General features: G+C 44.5%; 1 protein-coding gene across 6 annotated transcripts in view; it reads left to right on the plus strand.

Annotated features, from left to right (window-relative positions):
- LOC137533924 (EF-hand calcium-binding domain-containing protein 6-like) overlaps positions 1–22,215 on the plus strand; it is a 100,091-nt gene extending 77,876 nt beyond the window's left edge. For 5 of the 6 annotated variants that reach the window (XM_068255238.1, XM_068255237.1, XM_068255236.1 and 2 more), the window contains 7 exons: positions 1,518–1,628; positions 4,268–4,394; positions 5,285–5,409; positions 9,294–9,537; positions 14,401–14,570; positions 17,601–17,757; positions 21,790–22,215. In XM_068255238.1, coding sequence (XP_068111339.1) covers positions 1,518–1,628; positions 4,268–4,394; positions 5,285–5,409; positions 9,294–9,537; positions 14,401–14,570; positions 17,601–17,757; positions 21,790–22,011 — 1,156 coding nt within the window. In that variant the 3' untranslated portion in view covers positions 22,012–22,215. Of the gene's footprint in view, positions 1–1,517; positions 1,629–4,267; positions 4,395–5,284; positions 5,410–9,293; positions 9,538–10,553; positions 11,469–14,400; positions 14,571–17,600; positions 17,758–21,789 lie in introns of those variants that run through there. The other variant, XM_068255241.1, reaches the window with a different exon arrangement.
- Positions 22,216–23,251: the final 1,036 nt, after the last annotated feature.

The raw sequence follows: 23,251 nt of genomic DNA on the forward strand, positions 1-23,251 counted from the left end.
GACAGTGGTCCTTTAACACATAGATGACATGTAGGAAGCTTCAACAGCCAGATCAGTGACTCACTGAAGCCGCTGCTCAGGATGGCAGCCCCAGAGCTTAAGCTGGGTGCACACATAGAACGCTCAGGACTTGATCCCTCGGGCAACAGTGCAGAGCGAAACGTGTTCTGTTGCTATGGGGGGGGGGGGGGGGGGTCGCAGCATTGATAAGTCACAGTTATCTGCTCTCATTGGTTCAGAATGCGTCTCACGTGGGCCGCATGCTGATTGGCTGCTAGGTGCGTGGGTACACTGAACTGAAGTGACGTGAGGAGGACCTGTCTCGCTACTGGGATCAGGTAATGTAAACGCTCCCTGCCACCACCCTGCATTTAACACTTCACTTGCTCACAGAACCAGGCTCCTTAGCGCCTTCCCCACCTCCGCAACAGCAGGGGCCGTGTGGTCTATTGTTACACTCCTGGTCAGAAAAACGTAACTGGGTACCCAGTAGTGATAAAACGCACGCAGCTGATGGAGGGAGTGTGAGATGTTGTGCATGAAGTGATGTAAAGGTTTTTAGGTTTAAAAAAAAAAAATCAAAATTCGATCAATCGGAAATGTTGGTAAAGTGAATTTCTGATTCGATGTGCCAGAGATCGAATGGGAAAAACGATTTGTATGGCCAACTCAAAGAAATTAGTCCAGTATCAGCCCAATTTCTGCAGTCCACAAGGTGGAGTTTGGTGGACTGAACTATTAATTGTTGGCATCTTGTGAATTCTGTGCATTGAAGTAGGTTTGGTTCTCCGCCCTGTTTGGGGCATTCACTGATCTTCTGAACCATTACCCTGGCACCTCAAAAGTTTGGCAAATGATAGTTTAGAAGTGGTTTAACTTAGTGATCCTCAAACGTATACCTTCTTCGTCCCACATGACTTGTCCTGACCCTCATCTTCCCTTTCCCTAACCCTCACTACTTTCATTACCCCTTTATAATAGTAGTAATAGTAAGATAATAAGATTTTATATGCTGTGGGTGCGCAGGGCTGGATTTCTGGAAGGACAGCGAAAGTCTGGGCCTTGGGTGGCAGCAGCCTTAGGGGGCTGGACATGGAAAAGGAGGTTGCAAATGGGGAGTGGCACATGGAAGAGTGCTGCAGCCCCGGGGAGCTGTACGTGAAAGGAAGGGAGGGGGGGGGGAGTGCTGCCCATGGATTGTACTCATGGAATGGGAGGCTACACATGGAATGCAGGGGGGGGGGGGGGGGGTGCTGCTGCTAATGGAAGGGGAGCAACAATAAAGTTTGACTAGGGGCACAAACAGTATAAATCTAAATATTCTCCAGTGTGTGCAATATTACAATAAACATATGGAGAATAAAAGACAAGCTAAAACAATAAGCATAGCTGACTATTTTGTATGTGTGTGTGTGTGTTAGTGTGTTTGGGGGGGGGGATTAGGGTGGCATGTATTTATTAAATACATTACAAATGCACTCACTTGACACAGAAATGACCTGATCTGCCCTTTCCAGGTACTGTATGAAGGTGATGGATGAAGAATTCGGATACTTACTGGAAAAAATTCCTGTTGATCATCAGGGAGCCATCAGATACCTGAAATTCATGGCCAAGTTTGATAGCGGGTGAGGAATAAAATCACAAACCTGTCTGCAGAGAGTGGAGATCATTGTTAGTTAAAATGACTCTTGATTGTCAGTATGAAAAGGGTGTTTATCTAGAGGACCTACACCAGCATGCACTGCTACAGAGTAACCATTGTATCATCATCATCGTCCTGTATGTATAGGGAGGGAAGACGCTGCCCTCTAGTGTTCACATTCGCTTCAATTAGCTTAATTTGGCCTTTTAAAAGTGACACTGAAGCAAACAAAAAGACAAAACAAACTTATATAATGAATTGTATGTGTAGTACAGTTAATTAATACAACATTAGTAGAAGAGAAAAGAGTCTCATATTTGTATTTTCAGTTATATACTTTTTTTTTATTATTATTATTATAACATTGCATCAGTCTGTCATATGTACAATTACAAACCACACTCTGTATTTTAAACTATAAAACAGAGCAGAGCTAATGACCCTTTGAACTCCCCTGCAGTAAAACCTTACCAGAAGCTGTGTCTCGCCGTTTCTTTGATGTATAAGTGTTTCAGAAAATAGGACTGTCTCTGACACAAGTTGGGTAGGAGAGCTCAGAGAAGCTCTTTTGCATAGATGACAACTGAAGTTTCTTAACTCTTTCTGTACTGGAAGCAATATGAGACTCATATCTGTGCTACTAATGTTATATTTTTCAGCTGTACTACACATAGAAATCAGTTCAATAAGTTTATTTTTTACTTCAGATTCCCTTTAAGGGAGCAGAATACCCAAGCAGCTCAGGTGACCCCAAACCACTAGGAAAATAAAGGGGACTAAAAGAGACCGAAAAGCCCTCCTACCAAAAAGCAAATTACACCTTTTAAGAGGCAACTGAATGAGAGGGATACTATATTTATTTCCTTTTAAACAATACACATTGGATGGCTGTTCTGCTGATCCTCTGCCTCTAATACTTTTAGTTATAGACCCTGAACAAGCATGCAGATCAGATGTTTGACTTCAAGAGAACCCGAGATGCAGTGGCGTAGCTAAGGAGCTGTGGGCCCCGATGCAAGTTTTACATGGGGCCCCCCAAGCACTCTATACATAACAATTGATTCGGCACACCAAAATCTGCCAATGGCAACTACAGTGTCTGAGGTGCAAGAAGGGGATGGGGAACAGTTTGTTAATGATTACCACTATTCAAAGTATCTATAGAAGTGATTATTATGAGCACAGGACCAATAGAGAGCTAATACTGCAGTTGAGGGAGGGCCCTTCGGGGCCCCTCTGGCCCAAGGGCCCCGATGCGGTCGCAACCTCTGCAACCCCTATTGCTACGCCCCTGCCGAGATGGGGTTTTTCCATCGCAATCCATATACAGAGGCTGGGTCTGTCTATAGAGCCCAGCCTCTGTTGCTAGTTAGTTTCTTTCAAAGCCCTACCTGCGCGCTGTCAGACCCCATAAAACACAGCCGCGCTGGCGACATGCAGCGTGTCGCAGCTGGCTGTGTTTAGCTCACTACTGTCAGTCTCGCTGCTCCCCCGCCTCCTGAATCGCTCTGGTCCCCGCCCACGTCCCTTCCCTCGCCGCTGATTGGAGGGAAGGGACGCGGGCGGGGACCGGAGCGATTCAGCAGGCGGGGGAGCAGCCGAGAATGACAGTAGTGAGGTAAACACAGCCGCATAGCGCAGCTGTGTTTTATGGGGTGTGACAGCGCGCAGGGGGGGCTTTGGAGGGAACTAACTAGCAACAGAGGCTGGGCTCTACAGACAGACCCAGCCTCTGTATATGGATTGCGATGGAAGAACCCCGCCTCGGGTTCTCTTTAAGTTTGACTGCATTTGCAGCATGCTTGTTTCAGTGCTCTTTTACACTTAAAGAGAACCAGAGACGAAGCACTCTCATGTATTTCACCATATATATCAATGGGAACATTACAGTAAACACCTACTCTGCTCTTTGTTTAATTCCTCTTTGCTAAATCTGCCTGTTATCAGCTCTGATAAGAGTCCCCGACTGAGCATTCAGTCTAGCTTTGCCCCGGAACGTTATAGCGTAGTCAGTCTTCTGTGATGTATTTTCAAGCCCAAGTCTGCCCCCTTGTGGCTCTGATTTCCTGCTATTTATCCTCATAGCAGGAAATCAGAGCTAGGAAGGGGCAGGCTTGGGCTTGAAAAGTCTTCACAGAAGACTGACTCGGCTATAATCATTTTGGGGCAAAGCTAGACTGAATGCTTAGTCTGGAATTCTTATCAGAGTTGATAACAGGCAGATTTAGCAGAGAAGAATGAAACAAAGAGCAGAGTAGGTGTTTACTGTCATGTTCCCATTGATATATATGGTAAAATACATGAGGGTGCTTCGTCTCTGGTTCCCTTTAATGCTTTGCGTTGAGTTGTGTTGCATTGGGTCCTATTTGCCAAAATGGCCCTGGTTGTCAAATTAAAATGTAAATAGGGCTGGACAGGTCCTCTTCTTTTCCTCTGTCATACTTCTTGTGCGGTTTGTACCTCTGATTATTTATGATACAGTGCAACATACTGTATAAATAATTTTAGCTTTTTGTACATATAATCGAGTATAATAATACTAATATGTAAAATGTAATCATAATCAGAAGAAAATGATAATAGTTGTGATTGTGGCATGTAAAAGTTCTTCTGTCGATGTAGAGATGAGAATTTGAGTCTGTGGGGAGGAAACAAGACAGTTGTGACCAACTACAGCCAAAAAGCAAAAGTGACCAGTAAACCAAGCAACGGAAAGATGAACCAGCCACAAGAGAGGAGCGGTGAGCAGGTACCAAAAATCACATCACTTTTATATTTATTCAGTACAGCAGTGGAAACATTAGACACACTAATAATTACAATTTATTTGCTAGTTGCTAAGCTAGTTCTAAGCAAATTGTACGCCGCTGGAATTGGGCCAGTCAAATTCTGCAGGAAGTGCATTTGATTGGCTCAATTCCACCCTGCATACAATTTGCAGTTAATCTGCATGCTAGGCAGCATTATTAGCATCAAACTGACCATCTCTAATAACAATGATATGCAAATAGCAGCAGCAAGAGCAGTAGAAGATGGCTTTTGATTGGTAGAGAAGGTCAGTGCATGTAAATGAAAACAGTTTGTGTAATCAGGATGGCACTGACTATGGAGCTGTTAAATCATCATTAAAGAGGCACTGTAGTAACTTACAGTAGTAGAATGTAGTGAATTATTCAGGATACCCACTTTTATGATAATTTTCCTGGTTTCGGCATCAGAACACATCCTATAGCTATGTATTAGTATATAGTCCCGCCCTCCCGGTGATGTCACAGCCTAGGCTGTTTAGCTATTGCGAATTCTCCTCCCAGTGCATTCTGGGAGACCAGGTATTACTTTCACTTGCTTCGGAACTCTCAGTAAACTGATCCTGCAAAGATGTACCTGACAGCACTAAAGATGTCACCACCCGTGATAAATTTCAGAATGTAAATCCGGGAGAGGAAACATTTTTTAAAAAGGGGCAAACACTAACCAAATAATGTATGAAGTAATATTGTGAAAACAAATGCAATTTTATTAATTCTGTTATTTTCAGGAAAGTTTCTCTTTAATAACGTACGTTTGTGGCGTGTGTGAATGAGTGAAGAAAATATATAAAGTTGCGCCTTGAAATATAAATTCTCCATGGTGTTTTAGCTCACTTCAACCATCAAAGACCTTGTGAAGAATAATTATGAGCTTCTGGAGAGGAGTTTCAATGAGATGGATGCCATGAATACACGGCGCCTCACAGCAGAGAGCCTGTACCAGTTACTGAAGAGGTAGGTCTTACATCTGTACAGAAGCCCCGCCTGTGGGAGGAGTCTGTCATGATATATAGATGCAAGATGGTGTTTTCATTTCTTAACCTATTGGGGACCGGCTTCCTAACCCCCCCTTAAGGATTAGGCGCACGTTTGGGAGGGGGGGGGGGGTCAGGCAGTCGGATCCCCAGTGTGGCGCGCTGGCCCCAGATGTCCCTCCTTTAGCCAGATTTCCCCCCTTTCACAAGAAGGCTTTACTCACCTCCCAGGCTCCAGCGATGAGCCGCAGTAGCCCCCTCCGCTCCGGCCGGAGTCCCCCGCTCGTACTGCCGCTCAGTTCCAGGTCACGGCTTCATGACGTCATCAAGCCGGGACCTGGCACTGACGTCAGAGTGAGCGGAGATGCCGGCTAGAGCGGAGGGGAGCACCGATCGTCGGGGGAACTGCAGGAAGGTGAGTGTATCCTCTTCTCCCCCACACCTCCGCAACTCTTGCAGTGGTTACTATGATCCGTTGGTGATCGTAGTGATAAGGAGCCAATCGCGATGGCTTCTGATCACTGAGGAGAGATGTCAGCTGTCATATGACAGCTTAATCTCCCCTCTCAGGTGCGCACAATCGCATCGGGAGCAGAAACAGCGGGCGGCGTAGATCCTAAGCCGCATCAGGCTAGAACAGCCACAAGTGCGGCGTAGGATCTAACTGATGTCCCCAAAAGGTTAAAGAAGAGATCTGTACCTGAGTGAAGAGAGCTGCACAAATTTGGTTTAGCGTTGGTCTGGGTCTCATAATATCAATAATAAAACCTGAGGCCAAGATGAACAGATGCTTTGTAAATAATATAGCTGTTACCCTGCCATATGCACATGGGCGTAACAATCACCCCTGCAACCCCTGCCATCGCTGGGGGGCCCAGAGGCTTTTGGGGCCCCTCCTCCTCCCTCTCCCCAACTACAAGTGCAGCCAATTAGTAAAAAAACCTCCCTGTTCACTCACAAAAAAAACGTGCAGGAGAGTGTAATTTTTTCCTGCTTCCAGATACTGCTTCACAGCAGAAAACTCTCTGCTGCCATTCGCCTGCTCCCGATCATGTGACCTGCATCGGGTTCAGGGACTATGGGCCCCCATGCTATTATTTTTTCATTAGGGGTCATTAGGGCGCGCTCCATGGGCGACCAGGATCATTAGGGTGTGCTCCATGAGCGACCAGATCATTAGGGGTCATTAGGGTGCGCTCAACAGGTGACCAGGATCATTAGGGATCATTAGGGTGCGCTCCACAGACGACTAGGATCATTAGGGTGCACTCCATGGACAACTAGGATCATTAGGGTGCGCTCCACGGACGACTAGGATCATTAGGGTGCGCTCCACGGATGACTAGGATCATTAGGGTGCGCTCCACGGTCGACTAGGATCATTAGGGTGCGCTCCACGGACGACTACGATCATTAGGGATTATTAGGGTGTGCTCCACAGGCGACCAGGATCATTAGGGATCGATAGGGTGTGCTCCACAGATGACTAGAATCATTAGGGATCATTAGGGTGTGCTCCACAGGCGACCAGGAACATTAGGGATCATTGGGGTGGGCTTCACGGAAGAGTAGGATCATTAGGGTGCGCCTCACAGATGACTAGGATCATTAGGGATCATTGGGGTGCACTTCACGAACGAGTAGGATCATTAGGGATCATTAGGGTGCGCTTCACGGATGACTAGGATCATTAGGGATCATTGGGGTGCGCTTCACGGATGACTAGGATCATTAGGGATCATTGGGGTGCGCTTCACGGAAGAGTAGGATCATTAGGGATCATTATGGTGCGCTTCACAGATGACTAGGATCATCAGGGATTATTGGGGTGCGCTTCACGGAAGAGTAGGATCATTAGGGTGTGCTACACAGGTGACCAGGATCATTAGGGATCATTAGGGTGCGCTCCACAGGTGACCAGGATCATTAGGGATCATTAGGGTGCGCTCCACAGGTGACCAGGATCATTAGGGATCATTAGGGTGCGCTCCACAGGTGACCAGGATCATTAGGGATCATTAGGGTGTGCTCCACAGGTGACCAGGATCATTAGGGGTCATTAGGGTGTGCTCCACAGTTGACCAGGATCATTAGGGTGTGCTCCACAGGTGACCAGGATCATTAGGGGTCATTAGGGTGTGCTCCACAGTTGACCAGGATCATTAGGGATCATTAGGGTGTGCTCCACAGGTGACCAGGATCATTAGGGATCATTAGGGTGTGCTCCACAGGTGACCAGGATCATTAGGGGTCATTAGGGTGTGCTCCACAGTTGACCAGGATCATTAGGGGTCATTAGGGTGTGCTCCACAGGTGACCAGAATCATTAGGGGTCATTAGGGTGTGCTCCACAGGTGACCAGAATCATTAGGGGTCATTAGGGTGTGCTCCACAGGTGACCAGAATCATTAGGGGTCATTAGGGTGTGCTCCACAGTTGACCAGGATCATTAGGGGTCATTAGGGTGTGCTCCACAGGTGACCAGAATCATTAGGGGTCATTAGGGTGTGCTCCACAGTTGACCAGGATCATTAGGGGTCATTAGGATGCACTCCACGGGTGACCAGGGTCATTAGGGATCATTAGGGTGCGCTCCACGGGTGACCAGGTACCTTAGGGATCATTAGGATGCACTCCACGGGTGACCAGGGTCATTAGGGTGCGCTCTACGGGTGACCAGGATCGCTAGGGATCATTAGGATGCACTCCACGGGTGACCAGGGTCTTTAGGGTGCGCTCTACGGGTGACCAGGATCCTTAGGGATCATTAGGATGCACTCCACGGGTGACCAGGTTCATAAGGGTGCACTCTACGGGCAACCAGGATCATTAGGGATTGTTAGGGTGCACTTCACAGGGGACCAGAATCATTCGGGATCATTAGGGTGTTTCCATGGGCAACCAGGATCATTAGGGTGCGCTCCACTTGTGACCAGGATTATTAGGGATCATTAGGGTGTGCTCCACCGGGGGACCAGGATCATTAGGGTGTGCTTCACAGGTGATCAGAATCACTAGGGTGCACTCCACAGAGGACCAGGATCATTAGGGATCATTATGGTGCACAACATGGGCGACCAGGATCATTAGAGATCATTAGTGTGTGCTCCACGGGTGACCAGGATCATTAGTGTGTGCTCCACGGGTGACCAGGATCATTAGTGTGTGCTCCACGGGTGACCAGGATCATTAGGGATCATTAGGGTGCGCTCCACAGGCGACCATGATCATTAGGGTGTGTTCCACAGACGACTAGGATCATTAGGTTGCGCTCCATGGGTGACCAGGATCATTCGGGATCATTAGGCTGCGCTCCATGGGCAACCAGGATCATTAGGTTGCGCTCCACGGGTGACTAGGATCATTAGGGAACCTTGCCCATAGTCACATTAAGATCACACACATTTGTGGATAAATGTAGTATTCTCAGACACTTCTTTTTTCAATCTCCAAGAGCCTAAAACATTTCTGTTTAGGCTTAAAGCACACCTGAAGTGAGAGGAATATGGAGGCTGACATATTTATTCCCTTTTAAACAATACAAATTGTCTGTCTGTCCTGATCATCTGCACCTTATACTTTCAGCCATATACACTTAACAAGCATGCAGATCAGGTGCTCTGACTGAAGTCTGACTGGATTAGCTGCATGGTTGTTTCAGGTGTGTGATTTAGACCCTACTGATGCCAGATGATCATCAGGATGCCAGGCAACTGGTATTGTTTAAGAGGAAATAAATCTGGCAGCCTGCATACCCTTCTCACTTCATTTGTCCTTCAAGAAACGTGTATCATCCAGTGTCTACATGTAATGCCGAATTTCAAATTTGCACATTTGCAAAACAGCTTTACCTTTCTCTCACAGATGCGGCATCCATCCTGAGGTCTCCAGAGAGGAAGTTAGGAAAATCTGGAAAATGTTGATCCAGAATCAGGACCAGACGGTGGATTACTATCAGTTTGTCCGACACTTTGGCTTTTCCACAAGGTCGTCTTGTTTCCCCAATGCTAAAATCTCCCCGCCAGTGAGGGGCGATGTCGACTGTTTTATTCGCTCCCTGAAACTGAATTCCGACACCAGGATTATTGCCAACTTCCTGCAGACCAAGGTAGGCCAGTGAAGCCACACCCACATACAGTTGTACATTGAATTCCACATAATTTTTATTTCTGAGTTTTTGATTTGAAATTGGCATTCAATGGTGGAAATAAGTAATTGGAAATCGAAGTGCGGAAATTATGAGACTCGGAAATCTTAGGCCAATCACAAGACTTGGGCCAATTAGGGAATCACAAGTATTGGGCCAATTAGGGAATCGGTATTTCAACGTGAAAATCTAAATACCTCTGAAATTTTAGGCCAGTCACAAGAGAATTCAGAAGTGTGCCATTGTTGTATGCATAAATACGTACATCCGCAAAATATAGAAGATTCTGTCAAAAACAACTTTTTTAAAATTGCCTAACTTTATTAACAAACATGTAATAAAAAAAAATGCTGAGGAAATTGGAAAGTCAGAAACCGGAAATTGAAATTGATGCAAAATTGGAAAGATAATTATTGGAATGTGGAATTCAATTGGAATCGGTAATCGTCATTTCCGACCATCCCTAGTTGCTAGGTGATCCACTTTCTCACAGAAAACCCATATTTTTTTGTCAATCAAGGGATTGGTGGCCTCGTAGCTATAGCATTGAGGGAAACAACACTAGCAAGAAAAGCAGTTGAATCTGTATTCAAACAGATTTCCGGTTTAAATCTGATCGCAGTTGAGTGAGTCAAGGTTGTACATCAATCACTACAGCCCAATCAATCTTCCTCTGGTCAGGGAAAGCAAATCAAAGCTGCCGAACCATTTTATTCAGACAGCACAAGTTGAACAGGATGATGTTTCTGCAGCTCATAACAATGACAAATATATGTTTCAGGGCCTTGGTGGCCGTTCCAGAAATCTGGCCCTGATTCTTAACATTAATTAAGAATACTCTGTAATATTACGGATGTAGATATTTGGTAGTTGTAGGGGGCACTTTAGTAAGAATTTACCCCAGGACCCATATTGCCAACTTTCTTAACTCAATAGTACAACTAGACAGATAACTATTTTTTTTACTCTTTGCCCAGCTGTTGAACATCCAGCATTGCAAGATCCTCTCCTAACGGCTCATAGCCTGGACTTTCCCATGATAATGGGATAGCCCATCTATATAAATTGATAGAAACGCTGTTGGACATGGAGACGCTGTTCCCATTTCATCCACAATTAGTCTGCTGCGGAGAAAGAGGACATAGAGGCACAATGGGAGCAGTGTGTGGAGGAAGACATTGACGGACCGGCTAATGGGGCCCTGAATAGGGATCCTTGATTCTAATCATTAAAAAGCTTTCATTCCGCACAGTGGGTTAAGGTGGGTTTCTATGGGGGGAAATAGGAGAAGGAGAAGTTATAGACGCGAATGTCGACTGTTATATAATGAACCACAAGACTAATAATGCTTGTAAGTGGACCAGCGGAATTCTTTGTTACATAGATAGGAATTTGCACAGTAGGACGTTAACTCTTTCCTGTGGACGGCAAGTGGACACTACCAACTGGACTCAGGACAAGTATAAGCTGCACTGATCCTTTCTATGGAAATTGGGGGCAAAACCTTAAATAATTGTTCATTTAATATGGAGGCACTTCTTAATAATAAGAGTTTTCAGACACCCTTCTTAGTTTTCCATCAGGAGGTATTTCCCTAAATGCAAAGCACCTTCTCAGCACTCAGGAAGTTATAAATTAGGTCAGAAAAGTAATATTAAACTGCAGCAACTTAAAGTGAACCTGAAGTGTTTTTAAAATAAAAAAAAACATACTTACCTAAGGAGGGGGAAGGCTCTGGGTCCTATAGAGCCTTCTCGTTCCTCTCCTGGTCCTTTCGTTCCAGCGCTGTCTCCCACATTAGTAGTCTCCTGTTCTCTTCCACTGCGGGAGGCTTTGGAAGTCTTCGGGAGCCCAAGTGCTCCTGAGGACGGGTGGCTCCATGCTGTGCCTGCGATAGCTCATTCTCTAGCGCGCCCACCCATGCGCAGTACAGAACCGTCCGTCGTTGGGACGTCGGGTTCCTGAACACTTCCCAAGCCTCCTGCGGCCGGAGATTCAAATGGGGGTGACATCGCTTGAAATGAGGGGACCGTGGGAGGAGCGGGAAAGTTCTATAGGACCCAGACCCTTCCCTCTCCATAGTCAAGTATTTAGGAAAGTTTTTTTTTTGTTTTAATAACGCTCAAGGTCTGAATTGATATGGAGGCTGCCTTATTTATTTTCTTTTAAACAATACCAGTTGCCCGGCTTCCTGCTGAGCCTCTGTTTTTAATACTGTTAGTGCACAGGGGTGCATTGCGCTGTAATGGCTGCTCTGTAATACAGCTTACAGCACTGCACCACCTATGGGATGGTCACAGTGCGGCAGGTGAGTGGCGGTATAACGGGTTGGTATGGTAAGGCATTGCATGCAGTGCATTACCAGTAAGCACAGGCATTAACAGTAGAAGTGAAGCATACTTTTTATTGACTGTATGCTTCACTGTATGTGGCATCATACTATTTTTCTTCTGTCTTTTGCAGGTACCATAATGAGAATTAATAGCATCTATATGCTGTTCAAAACATAGGCTGTGAAAGCAGCTGAGATATGACCTATAGAGTATAGCGGGCACTCTTTATACTGCTGCACTGTTTTAAATTTGTACTTATATATTTATATACTATACATAAGAAAAGATGAAGCGCTCAACATCACATATACATATTAAAATATTGAAGAAACAATGAATTCAGACCTTTCAGTGCAGATCTAATCCTCAGGCCAGAACAATAATTGTGCAGCACCAGTAACAATACTAATGCACAGCATTAAACATTAAATAGTCCTCCTGTGGAAGGAAAACAAGGGGTAAAACCACCAATGCACTGCATTAAAGAGACACTGAAGCGAAAAAAAACTATGATATTATGATTTGTATGTGTAGTACAGCTAAGAAATAAAACAGTAAAGAGACTCTGTAACATTAAAAAGATCCCCTGGGGGGTACTCACCTCGGGTGGGGGAAGCCTCCGGATCCTAATGAGGCTTCCCACGCCGTCCTCTGTCCCACGGGGGTCTCGCCGCAGCCCTCTGAACAGCCGGCGACTGTGCCGACTGTCAGTTCAATATTTACCTTTGCTGGCTCCAGCGGGGGCGCTGTGGCGGCTTTCCGTTCCGAACTACACGGAAATACCCGATCTCATTCGGGTCCGCTCTACTGCGCAGGAAACTTGCGCCTGCGCAGTAGAGCAGATCCGACGGCGATCGGGTATTTCCATGTAGTTCGGAGCCGACAGCCGTCAGAGCGCCTGCGCAGGAGCCAGGAAGGTAAATATTGACGTCACCGCTGCACGGACTCCACGGAGGGCTGCAGCGAGACCCCTGACGGATGGAGGACGGCGTGGGAAGCCTCATTAGGATCCGGAGGCTTCCCCCACCCGAGGTGAGTACCCCCCAGGGGATCTTTTCATGTTACAGATCCAATTGTTTCCAGTACAGGAAGAGTTAAGAAACTCCAGTTGTTATCTCTATACAAAAAAGCCATTATCTCTACGACTTTCAAAGTCGTGGAGAGGGCTGTCTTCTGACTTTTATTATCTCAACTGTTAGTTAACTATTTACTTTTCCTCTGGCAGAGAAGAGGTCATTAGTTCACAGACTGCTCTGAAAGAATCATTTTGAATGCTGAGTGTTGTGTAATCTGCACATATTAGAGAATGATGCAATGTTAGAAAAAACACTATATACCTGAAAATAAAAATATGAGAATATTTTCTTTGCTGCTAATCTTCTAGTAATTATTCATAGTACACAACCAATTCATTATATCATATATATTTTTTTCGCTTCAGTGTCTCTTTAAGCATCAACAGTCCTCCTGTGGAAAAAAGGGTAGAAAGACATGTATCTAGTACTCCTATTGGAAAGCCTATTATATATAGACAGTAAAGTCCATATAGCACCATATGCTCCAAAGCGGTCCTCTTATTCTTAACAGTCACAAACTCTTCCCATTCAGTGTAAAACTCAGCTGAAATACTCTTACCAGCAGAAGTAGCTGATTAATTCACAGATCAGCAAATAAGGCATGTATATGATTGTAGCTCCTCATATTCAGGTCACCTTCCTCCTAAGTAACACTCAGAGAAATAGAAGTAACATAGCGTAACCAAGTTTCAACTAATTGAGCCCTTCCACCATTCAAACTCCACGTGTGAACCCCACAAGTGTCTGCACCTCAGTGATAGTGGATACATTGCTCGCTCACCAAATGTACTGGCTGATCCTCATGCTGACCAGCTGTAGTCGCTTTTTCATACACTTTGGTGATCAGAGTAGTAAGATACAATAAAACTCGTTTAGGAGTTAAACCATAAACTCAAATCCTTCACGTTTGCCATCAAACTTATGTTACATTTGAAATCATCTGTGAGATGCTTTATTGGGGGAATAAAATCTATGCAGACATTGTCGTTCCTTCAATAAACACACAGCTACAGTTGTAAAGGCTCGTACCCACGTTGCAACTTTTTACGCGATTTTTCCAACAATTGGCAATTTTTTTGTGCGACGAGCAATCGCTTCCATTATTTTGCGATGTGGGTATGTGCCTGTGATTAACCGAACAAGGTTTTGAGGTGCATGGCAATTACGATCGCCACAAATCTTTAAGATTCCTGATGACTCACACGCAAAGTGCCGCGATCGTTTGACCTCTTGTTTGCGCCCGTCGTGTGTTCCTGTGGGTAGGAGGATGGATCAGGGAACACTCATTTATTCGGAGGCGTCGCTGTAAGATTCCCCAATCCATCTTCTGGCAACTAGAGGTGAGTATTCAGCTAGCTTAAGATTGATTATTTGGATCAATTATATTTTAATGACAGTCCCTGTGGTTTCTTTAGGTCAAGTTGCTTCTGGATGAGCTCTGGGCCCAGTTCAGGGAATTAGATCCTCACAATTCCGGCAGCGTCACCACAGAGGAATTCCTTGACCTTCTCCAGGAGCTGAGCCCGGATCTCACCAAACACCAGTGTGACACTTTAGCCACTAAGTTCCGGGAGGGACCCCACAAGTAGGTTGATGGTGTATTTTTGGAAGCAAATTTCTATAAATCTGGTTAAAAATAACACAGGTGGTTACTCTGCTTGTTCTCTACTTTTTAACATACCATGTATTTCAGTTAAGCTTCTCCTCTTTACTTTACGGTATATACAGTATTTTTTCTCCAACTTATTTTGCCAACAAAAAATTTCTTTCAACGTTTATAAATATGGTGGAGAAAGAAAAAGTTTACCACTGAGAACAACCTAATTCTTTTCTACATTTTTAGAACTATCCCCGCCTCCCCCAAAACTAACATTAGCACCATCTGTATCACTGCCTCCCTATCCCTAAAGTTCTCAGTTTCACCTAGTTCCCTAACCCTCAGGCCAGTTTCACACAACAAACTGGCGGTAGCGGTGCGGCAGGCACGCCGCACCACATCGCACCGCCAGAAACGGGCCTTCAGGGAACACTGCGGTAGTACGCGGTGTTTCCTGTTTGGCATTCGCCCAAGCAGGAAGAGACACGCTTGCGGTTACTTCCTGCTTTGGGGTATGCGGAAGTGCACAGAAATGTATTGTAAAAATATGCTAACACGCACTTGACTTCCGGGTCGACGCAGATCGGCACAGGTCTTCACAGATCCCGCAAGGTAACGTAGTTCTGCACTAGCGTTAGATTAGGCACTTCCGGCACAGCATACCACAACATGGGAAATATGAACTTCGCCATAGAGTTGTATGAGGCTGCAGTAGCAGTGCTGCAATTTGACACACCACACTGCCCCAGTGTGAAAGGGCCCTAAATCTTTCTGGTGCCTACCAATAACTGTGACCTTCACCTGAGATAAATCTTCATTGCCACCTTCTAAATCAGTGTTTCTAAGACACTAATAATGCTTTTCTGGATGTCCATACAAGCAGTAGTTGATCCATATTGCTGAAATGCCAATTACCCAACCTATGCAGTTGTTTGGTTACCTGCAAAATATGCACTGTTCTCGGGACTTCAGAACAAGATATGGCCCCCTGTTCTAATTAATTCTTCACCACAAACTCTCATGTTCTTTTATTAACCGGTCTTGCCCAAATCATTTCTCAAATCCTAACGGATAATTTACCCAACCCATACAAAAGCTTAAGAAACCTTAAAGTGGATCCGAGATGAACTTTTACACATTGCATAATTGTGTTCCTTTTCTATTGTTTATAGGGCATTCCTCAAGCCAAATACTTTTTTGTTTTTGTTTTAATACTCTAATTCCCTATAAACTAAACCAGCCACGCCCACAGGTTTTCAGAGAGCCAAGGCACTTTCAGACAGTAGCAAGGGCTCATGGTAGCTCAGTCTGGGCAGGAGGAGGGGGAGGTATTACTAGCCAGAGATTTCAAAGGCAGAGGGGAGGAGGAGGGGGGATTAGGTTTTTTTTGCTCAAGATGCAGATAAGCCTGCCTCTGTGTAATGTTTACAAACAACATGGCTGCTGTCATTGTATCACAAGAACAAATAATCATATTCTATTAAAGCTGTTTGCAGCTAGATTTGCTGTTTAAACTATCTAAACTTTAGATAAGATATATAGACAAATTACTTGTTATAGTTAGTTTTTCATCTCAGATCCGCTTTAAGATTCAGAAAGTAGACCATAAACTTCTGTGATCGTCCACACCTGATACCTTGATACTTTCCTATCCCCACTGGCATAACTAATGCCAGTCCTATATCGGTTGACCAAATTTACCCAAAAAAACAATAACTGATACGTCAATTAGTTCTCCACAAATTGGCTGTAGGGTTTGGTAGAGGCATGATACTGGATACACACAATGCAATTTTTGCATCACATATATTGATTGTTTGATAATTTTCAGCATGTCCGATCTGTTTCTGATCGAGAAAGGGATCGATTTTGTGTATTACTGATCTCAAATTCAATCCCTTTCTCGATTGGAAGCAGATCGGACATGCTTGACATTATTCATCTATCTATCTATCTGACTAAAAAATTGCATCGTGTGTATCAGCCTGCAGATTCTGACTGGGGAGGTGATTAGATTGTGAGCTCTGCTAAGCATAGTTACTGGCATAACTATGGGCTCTGTAATGCTAGGTACACAGAAAGCAATTTCCCGTCAGTTCGATGGGTCGAATTGATATTTTCCAATATGTCCATTCTGCTCTTGTTCAAGAACGGAATCAATTTTCAAATCAGTACTGCACAAAATCGATTCTGTTCTTGATCATGAACAGATCAGACATGTCCTAAATTATCGATTCAACCCATCAATCTTGTGTGTACCAGCCTTAAAGCACTGCAGACGATGTCAGCACAATGTACTTTAAATGCATTATAATATTAAGGAGGACCGTATTTTTTTTTGTTTTGCGCTGTTATTTTTTTTATTATAACCAGTTGTGGGTGAACTCCTCTGTCAATTTGCTGATGATACATTTCTGATTTATAAACCAATACTGGGTTATAATTAATCAACAGAAATAGACCTCGCTCTCCAGGAAGGGAAAAGAGTTCCAAAACGTTTTTCAAAGGATGGAAACCATTTATTCCTACCAATTTCTCAAGAGGTGAGATAAATAGGTTACTGGAGCCTTTTATTATACTTCTTGGTATGCGATAGAAGATCTCCAGGGCACCCTTGGAAAATTGTCTGTAATGCCTTAAATGGTTGAAGACTTTGATCGCTGCTAATATTGTAGCTTTACCCATGCTGGGGACTTGGGGGTTATCTATTAGTGAGGGAGAGGGTTAGCGGCAGCCATACAAGCTGCTTCATCATCAGCTGCCAAGGTGCTCCTCGCTAATCATGACATTCCTTTGTAAATTTGAGTATTGTTTTACCTAAAATATAAGAATCTTTGCATTTTGTGTGAATACTTTTTGAAGGTAAGTCCACCGGCAACTCTTAATTGTATGCCCTACTGGCACCTCTGTACACAGAGTTTAGTTTAGTTATATTTTGTAATGTTCATTATGTATTGTTATAATTATATAGCACCTGTATGTTTCTGCAGACTCTCCATTTATGTCTTGTCATTTCAGAGTTTCTTATGTGAGGTTTCTGGAACCATATCAAACCGTGAAATCTCCAGGCAGGCACAATGCTGGGAAACAAATACGGTCTGAAGCTAAGGTGACCTCACCGAGCGGGTCCGTGGATCGCGGCCTAAACGCCATCACGTCCAAATTACGTCAGAAGGTGAAAAACACGTCTCTTCTGTAGTTTTAGCTAATCATTTAAATACAAAAATTAGGTGGTTCAAATGTATAAAAGTGGTGATTAACTGAAAATATTGATCGCCGCTATTTCAAATTATCATTATGTACTGCCCTTTATCCATGATCTTTTCATTTCCAATGCTTTCACATTCTTTGGGATCACTGAAACCTGGCTGACCCCTTCTGACACAGTCTCACCTGCCGCCCTCTCCTATGGAGGTTTCCGCTTTAGCCACACTCCTAGAAGTGGGAATAAGCATTGTGGTGGTGTGGGCATTCTCCTCTCAGATAAATGCTCCTTCAAGCCTCTCACTCCTATTCCCTCTCTCTCCCTGCCATCCTTTGAAGTCCATGCAGTCCGACTATACTCTCCCTTGAACCTCCAAATTGCAGTTATTTACCGCCCTCCAGGCCCTGCTTCTGTTTTCTTGGATCATTTCTCTGCCTGGCTTCTCCAGTTCCTATCCTCTGACATCCCTACCATCATCATGGGTGATTTTAACATTCCTATTGACACCAATAACACTGTCTCCAAAAAACTTCTATCACTCACTTCCTCCTATGGCTTGTCTCAGTGGTCCTCTACCTCAACCCACACTGATGGCCATACGCTTGACCTTGTATTCACTCGTCTCTGCTCTGTCACTGACTTTACTAATGATCCACTACCACTCTCTGTCCATAACCTACTTAGCTTCTCTCTTTCCTCCTCTTTTCCTACCACCCTGGCACAAGCACGCTCACATACTCGAAGAAACTATCGCTATCTAGACATTAAAACTGTCTCTGATGCCCTGGCACCTCTCCTCACACAATCCTTCACTGACCCAGACTCGGCTGCTATACACTACAACAGCTCCATTACAAAAGTCATGGATGACTTCACCCCCCTCGTCAATGCTCGCCCTCACCGTGTCTGTCACCAACCCTGGATGACCAAAACCACTAAACAGTTAAAAAGATGCTCTAGAGCAGCTGAACGGCGCTGGAGGAAAAGTAACACAAGTGAGGACTTCATCTTATATAAAATTGCCTTGAACAACTTCAGAAACGCACTCTCTGTGGCAAAAAAGTCCTATTTTTCTTCCCTAATATCCGCCCATTTACACAATCCAAAACGCTTGTTCAGCACCTTCAACTCCGTTCTCCATCCCCTTCCTCCTCCTCCTTCATCTTGCTTATCAGCTGAAGATTTTGCAACATACTTCACTGATAAAATTGACAAAATCAGAAGCGAATTCTCCATGCAGCCCTCAAATCGCACCTCCACACCTCTCATTGACTGTTCTCTAACTGCCTTCTCTCCACTCTCTGAACACTCTCTTTCCTCTATAATTGCCAAAGCTAATCTAACCACCTGTTCTTTGGATTCTATTCCCTCCCATTTCATTCCGCAGCTATCCTCATCTCTCTTGCCTGCACTAACAACGCTATTTAACCTGTCCCTCTCTACTGGCATCTTTCCGTCCCCACTCAAAAAAGCTGTTGTGACACCACTACTTAAAAAAACCTTCTCTAGATCCTACCACACTTGCCAACTACCGCCCAGTGTCACTTCTCCCATTTGCATCCAAACTACTTGAACGCCATATACATGCAGAATTAAGCCATTATTTATCTGCTAACTCCCTACTTGATCAGTTCCAGTCTGGCTTTCGCTCTAACCACTCCATGGAAACAGCCCTTACCAAAGTGGCCAATGACCTTCTTACAGCCAAATCCAAAGGTCAATTTTCCATACTCATCCTTCTTGACCTGTCATCAGCATTTGATACTGTCGACCACACCTTACTCCTACAAATACATTCAAATGTCAGAATAAAGGGCCTTGCTCTCACATGGTTATCTTCCTACCTCTCTGGAAGGTCCTTCACAGTCTCCTACTCAGATCAGATCTCTTCTCCTCATGCTTTGTCTGTTGGGGTTCCCCAAGGCTCTGTCCTTGGTCCCCTCCTCTTTTCCATCTACATGCATGGTCTTGGTGATTTAATCAACTCATTTGGGTTCTAATACCACCTCTATGCAGACGATACACAACTGTACCTCTCTGCCCCAGACCTTAACTCCCTCCTTAAACGTGTTCATGACTGCTTGTCTGCTATATCCTCCTTCATGTCTTCTCGCTTCCTAAAACTTAATATGAGTAAAACAGAACTAATAATTTTTCCACCGTCTCTGTCCACCTCCCAGCCTGAAGTAACAATAAATGTTAATAACACTCCCATAACTTCAGTTCCCAAAGCTCGGTGCTTGGGGGTGATATTCGACTCATCTCTCTCTTTTATTCCTCATGTTCACTCCATAACCAGCTCCTGCCATCTCCAACTCAAAAACATATCCCGCATCCGTCCCTTTCTCACTCAAGACACAACTAAAATGTTAATACATGCTCTCATAATTTCTCGTCTGGACTACGGCAACGTACTACTTTGTGGACTACTGTCTAACAAACTGGCCCCGCTCCAGTCGGTACTGAACTCAGCTGCTCGTCTCATTCATCTTTCTTCTCGATCTTCCTCTGCCGACCCTCTTTGTCAAGCTCTTCACTGGCTGCAAATTAACCAGAGGATGCAGTTCAAACTCCTTAAACTAACCTACAAAGCTCTCCACAATCTCTCTCCTCGGTACATATCCTCACTAATCTCCAGATACAAACCCAATCGCAATCTCAGATCGGCACATGATCTTCTGATGTCCTCCTCTAGAATCAACTCCTCACATTCACGTTTACAAGACTTCGCACGCGCTTCACCCCTCCTCTGGAATGCCCTCCCACAACACATCCGTCACTCGTCAACCTTTGTTACCTTTAAACGCTCTCTAAAAACACACTTGTTCCGACAAGCATATGCGCTACCTTAGGCCACTTCCCTTTGTACTAAGACCAAATTACACTCCTACTAGGTATCCTAAAACACAAAGCTTCTATATATATTTGCTGCATACTACCCCTCCTCCTGCCCCCCCCCCCCATTCCCTTTAGATTGTAAGCTCGCAAAGGCAGGGCTCTCTCCCCCTTTTGTGTCTTGGTAACCATTATACATTTTATTCATCATGTTAATTTTATCACTGTCATTACCAATTCTATAATTTGTATTTTGTATCATTCTTTGTATTTTGTCACTAATTATGTATCTTGTATATTGGTGTACACCATTGTCTGTATTATTATGTACCCCATGTTTGTTTCTTACTTTGTACAGCGCCACAGAATATGTTGGCACTTTATAAATCAATAATAATAATTATGTACGATTACCTAAGAGCGTCCTTGAGCCTGATGCATGAAGCTCCGGGAAATAACATCAAGAGAGCATTGCATGTTACACTATTAACGCAAAACGCTTTCTGTAACGCATGTGTTGCTATGGTAACACAGTATGCTACTTGCATCCCCGCATTGCGCTAATAGCATAATGACAAGACAAAGAACATTTATATTGCGCTTTTCTCCTGGCAGACTCAAAGCGCCAGAGCTACAGCCACTCGGGGGTGCTCTAGCCAGTAGTAGTGTTAGGGAGGCTTGCCCAAGATCTCCTCACTGATTCAGTGCTGGCTTACTGAACAGGAAGAGCCAAGATTCAAGCCTAGGTCTCCTGTGTCAGAGCCCTTAACCAGAGCCACTAAACTGTGCCGTGTGCTACCTGCAAACCTATTTCTAACAAGTATTACTCCTGAAGAGGTTTTGTGATTCTTGGTAAATTTTTTATAACCCATTGGAGTTTCTCCCCCCACCAACAAAAAAGTCTCAACCTGTTGCCAAGCAGAAGTTACCCCACCTATTAACAGTGAAAACCTTCTACTAGGTTTTACTTACAATAATAAAAAAATGTTACTAAGAAGCAGTTAGATGTGCCACCGGGCATCTGTCTGTGAGTGCAGGTGTTCCATTTATTTGAAACTCATGGTTCTGAGGTACCAAGAAGACAGAATAATACGTATCATGGTCACCAGTGGATTTCCCCAGTTTCCTTCCTGCCCTGTCTAACACTGCTTATCTTATTCCCACCAGCTGTCCACAGTAGACTGGAAGAACCTTCTTCAAGCTTGTCAGAAGCTGGACGCCAACGGTTCAGGCTTCCTTCTCCTTCCAGAGTTCCGATCAGTGGTGAGACTCTGCAACATCGTGCTGGATGAAGATGACATCTATCACATCATGTCTCATTACGATAAAGATCTGGCTGGGAAGATTAACTACTCCCACTTAGTCAAGGACCACATCAAAACCAAGTGAGGGAGGAAACAAGAACATTGAAAAGGAATAAAATGATGCATTAAAGGGGAACTTTAACCAAGGATTGAATTCATCAGGGACATCTGTGTGGCTGATATTATTGTGAAACCCTTCCCACAGTGTGATGTGGCCTGGCAGTTTCATGTCTGTGAACTTTGTTGCATTGTGGGAAATATATATATATATTCAACCACGTTTTTTCAATTTAAACTTCAGTCATTCTTACACTGTTAATGGCAGGGTTCTCAAACTTGACACAGTTGGTCACTGGACGACTGGGATTACTATTCAGGGAAGTGGGTGGAACCTACAACAGTAAAATTCACCTATTGATTTTTTAGGGGAATATTTAAATTGCTGCCATTCTTACACTATTAATGACAGAGGCCTCAAACCTATTGCAGTTGGCTATTGGGTGACTAGGACTCAAATTCAGAAAAAGGGGGTAGAGCCAAGGACCTCAAAGCTCACAAACTTGATCATTGAGTCACTGTGCAGGAGAACAGAGGCGCCTGGCTCTATCACAGAGGTGCCTGGCTCTTCTACTGACCACATATGTTATTGCTGCGTTGTTATTGCCTGATGAAGCGGGATCAAACCTTCGAAACGCATTGCATATTTGGAGTTCATAAATAAAATATATTGACTGTCTTTACTACAGTTCTTGTGTGTCTACTTGGAGGAGGTAAGTCCACCACTACCTCCTCTATTTACCAAGAATTTGTTTTTTAAGCTCATTTAGCTTCCTTTTATCCTTTTGGCGCCTCTGTTCTCCTGCATAATATTGAGTCCCAGTATGGAGAAAAAAGTGGGTTGGCACTACTGTGAGAGCGGGTGTCCCGCGGTGGTCCTTCACTAATCCCTCTTCCAGCTGAGCATGCTCTGGTGTAAAGACATGTACAGAATGGCAGAGGAGGCAGAAAGATTGTAGTACAAAAAGCATGCAGTAAAACAAGTCACTTGCGCTGCATAAAAAGGGTATGCTATATGAATTTAAGAGGGATACCTTGTGGTGCGGTGGATGCCGGGTGGTTTAAGCCTGACGGCCGTTTCATGCTCCTCTGCGCATCTACGGAGGCAGCCTCCGTAGATGCGCAGACGTGCGCGAAACGGCCGTCTGCCTCCTCTGCCATAATATTGAGTCCACCCTGGGTGGAGGGTTGAACTCCCTTTTTCTCATCTACAGAGAGCGACTTCTTATTCCTGAGTGGGGTCAGGAAAATCTCCCCACCTGCCTTTA

The sequence above is a fragment of the Hyperolius riggenbachi genome, chromosome 10 (assembly GCF_040937935.1).
Source record: "Hyperolius riggenbachi isolate aHypRig1 chromosome 10, aHypRig1.pri, whole genome shotgun sequence".
In the NCBI taxonomy this organism is placed as follows: Eukaryota; Metazoa; Chordata; class Amphibia; order Anura; family Hyperoliidae; genus Hyperolius; species Hyperolius riggenbachi.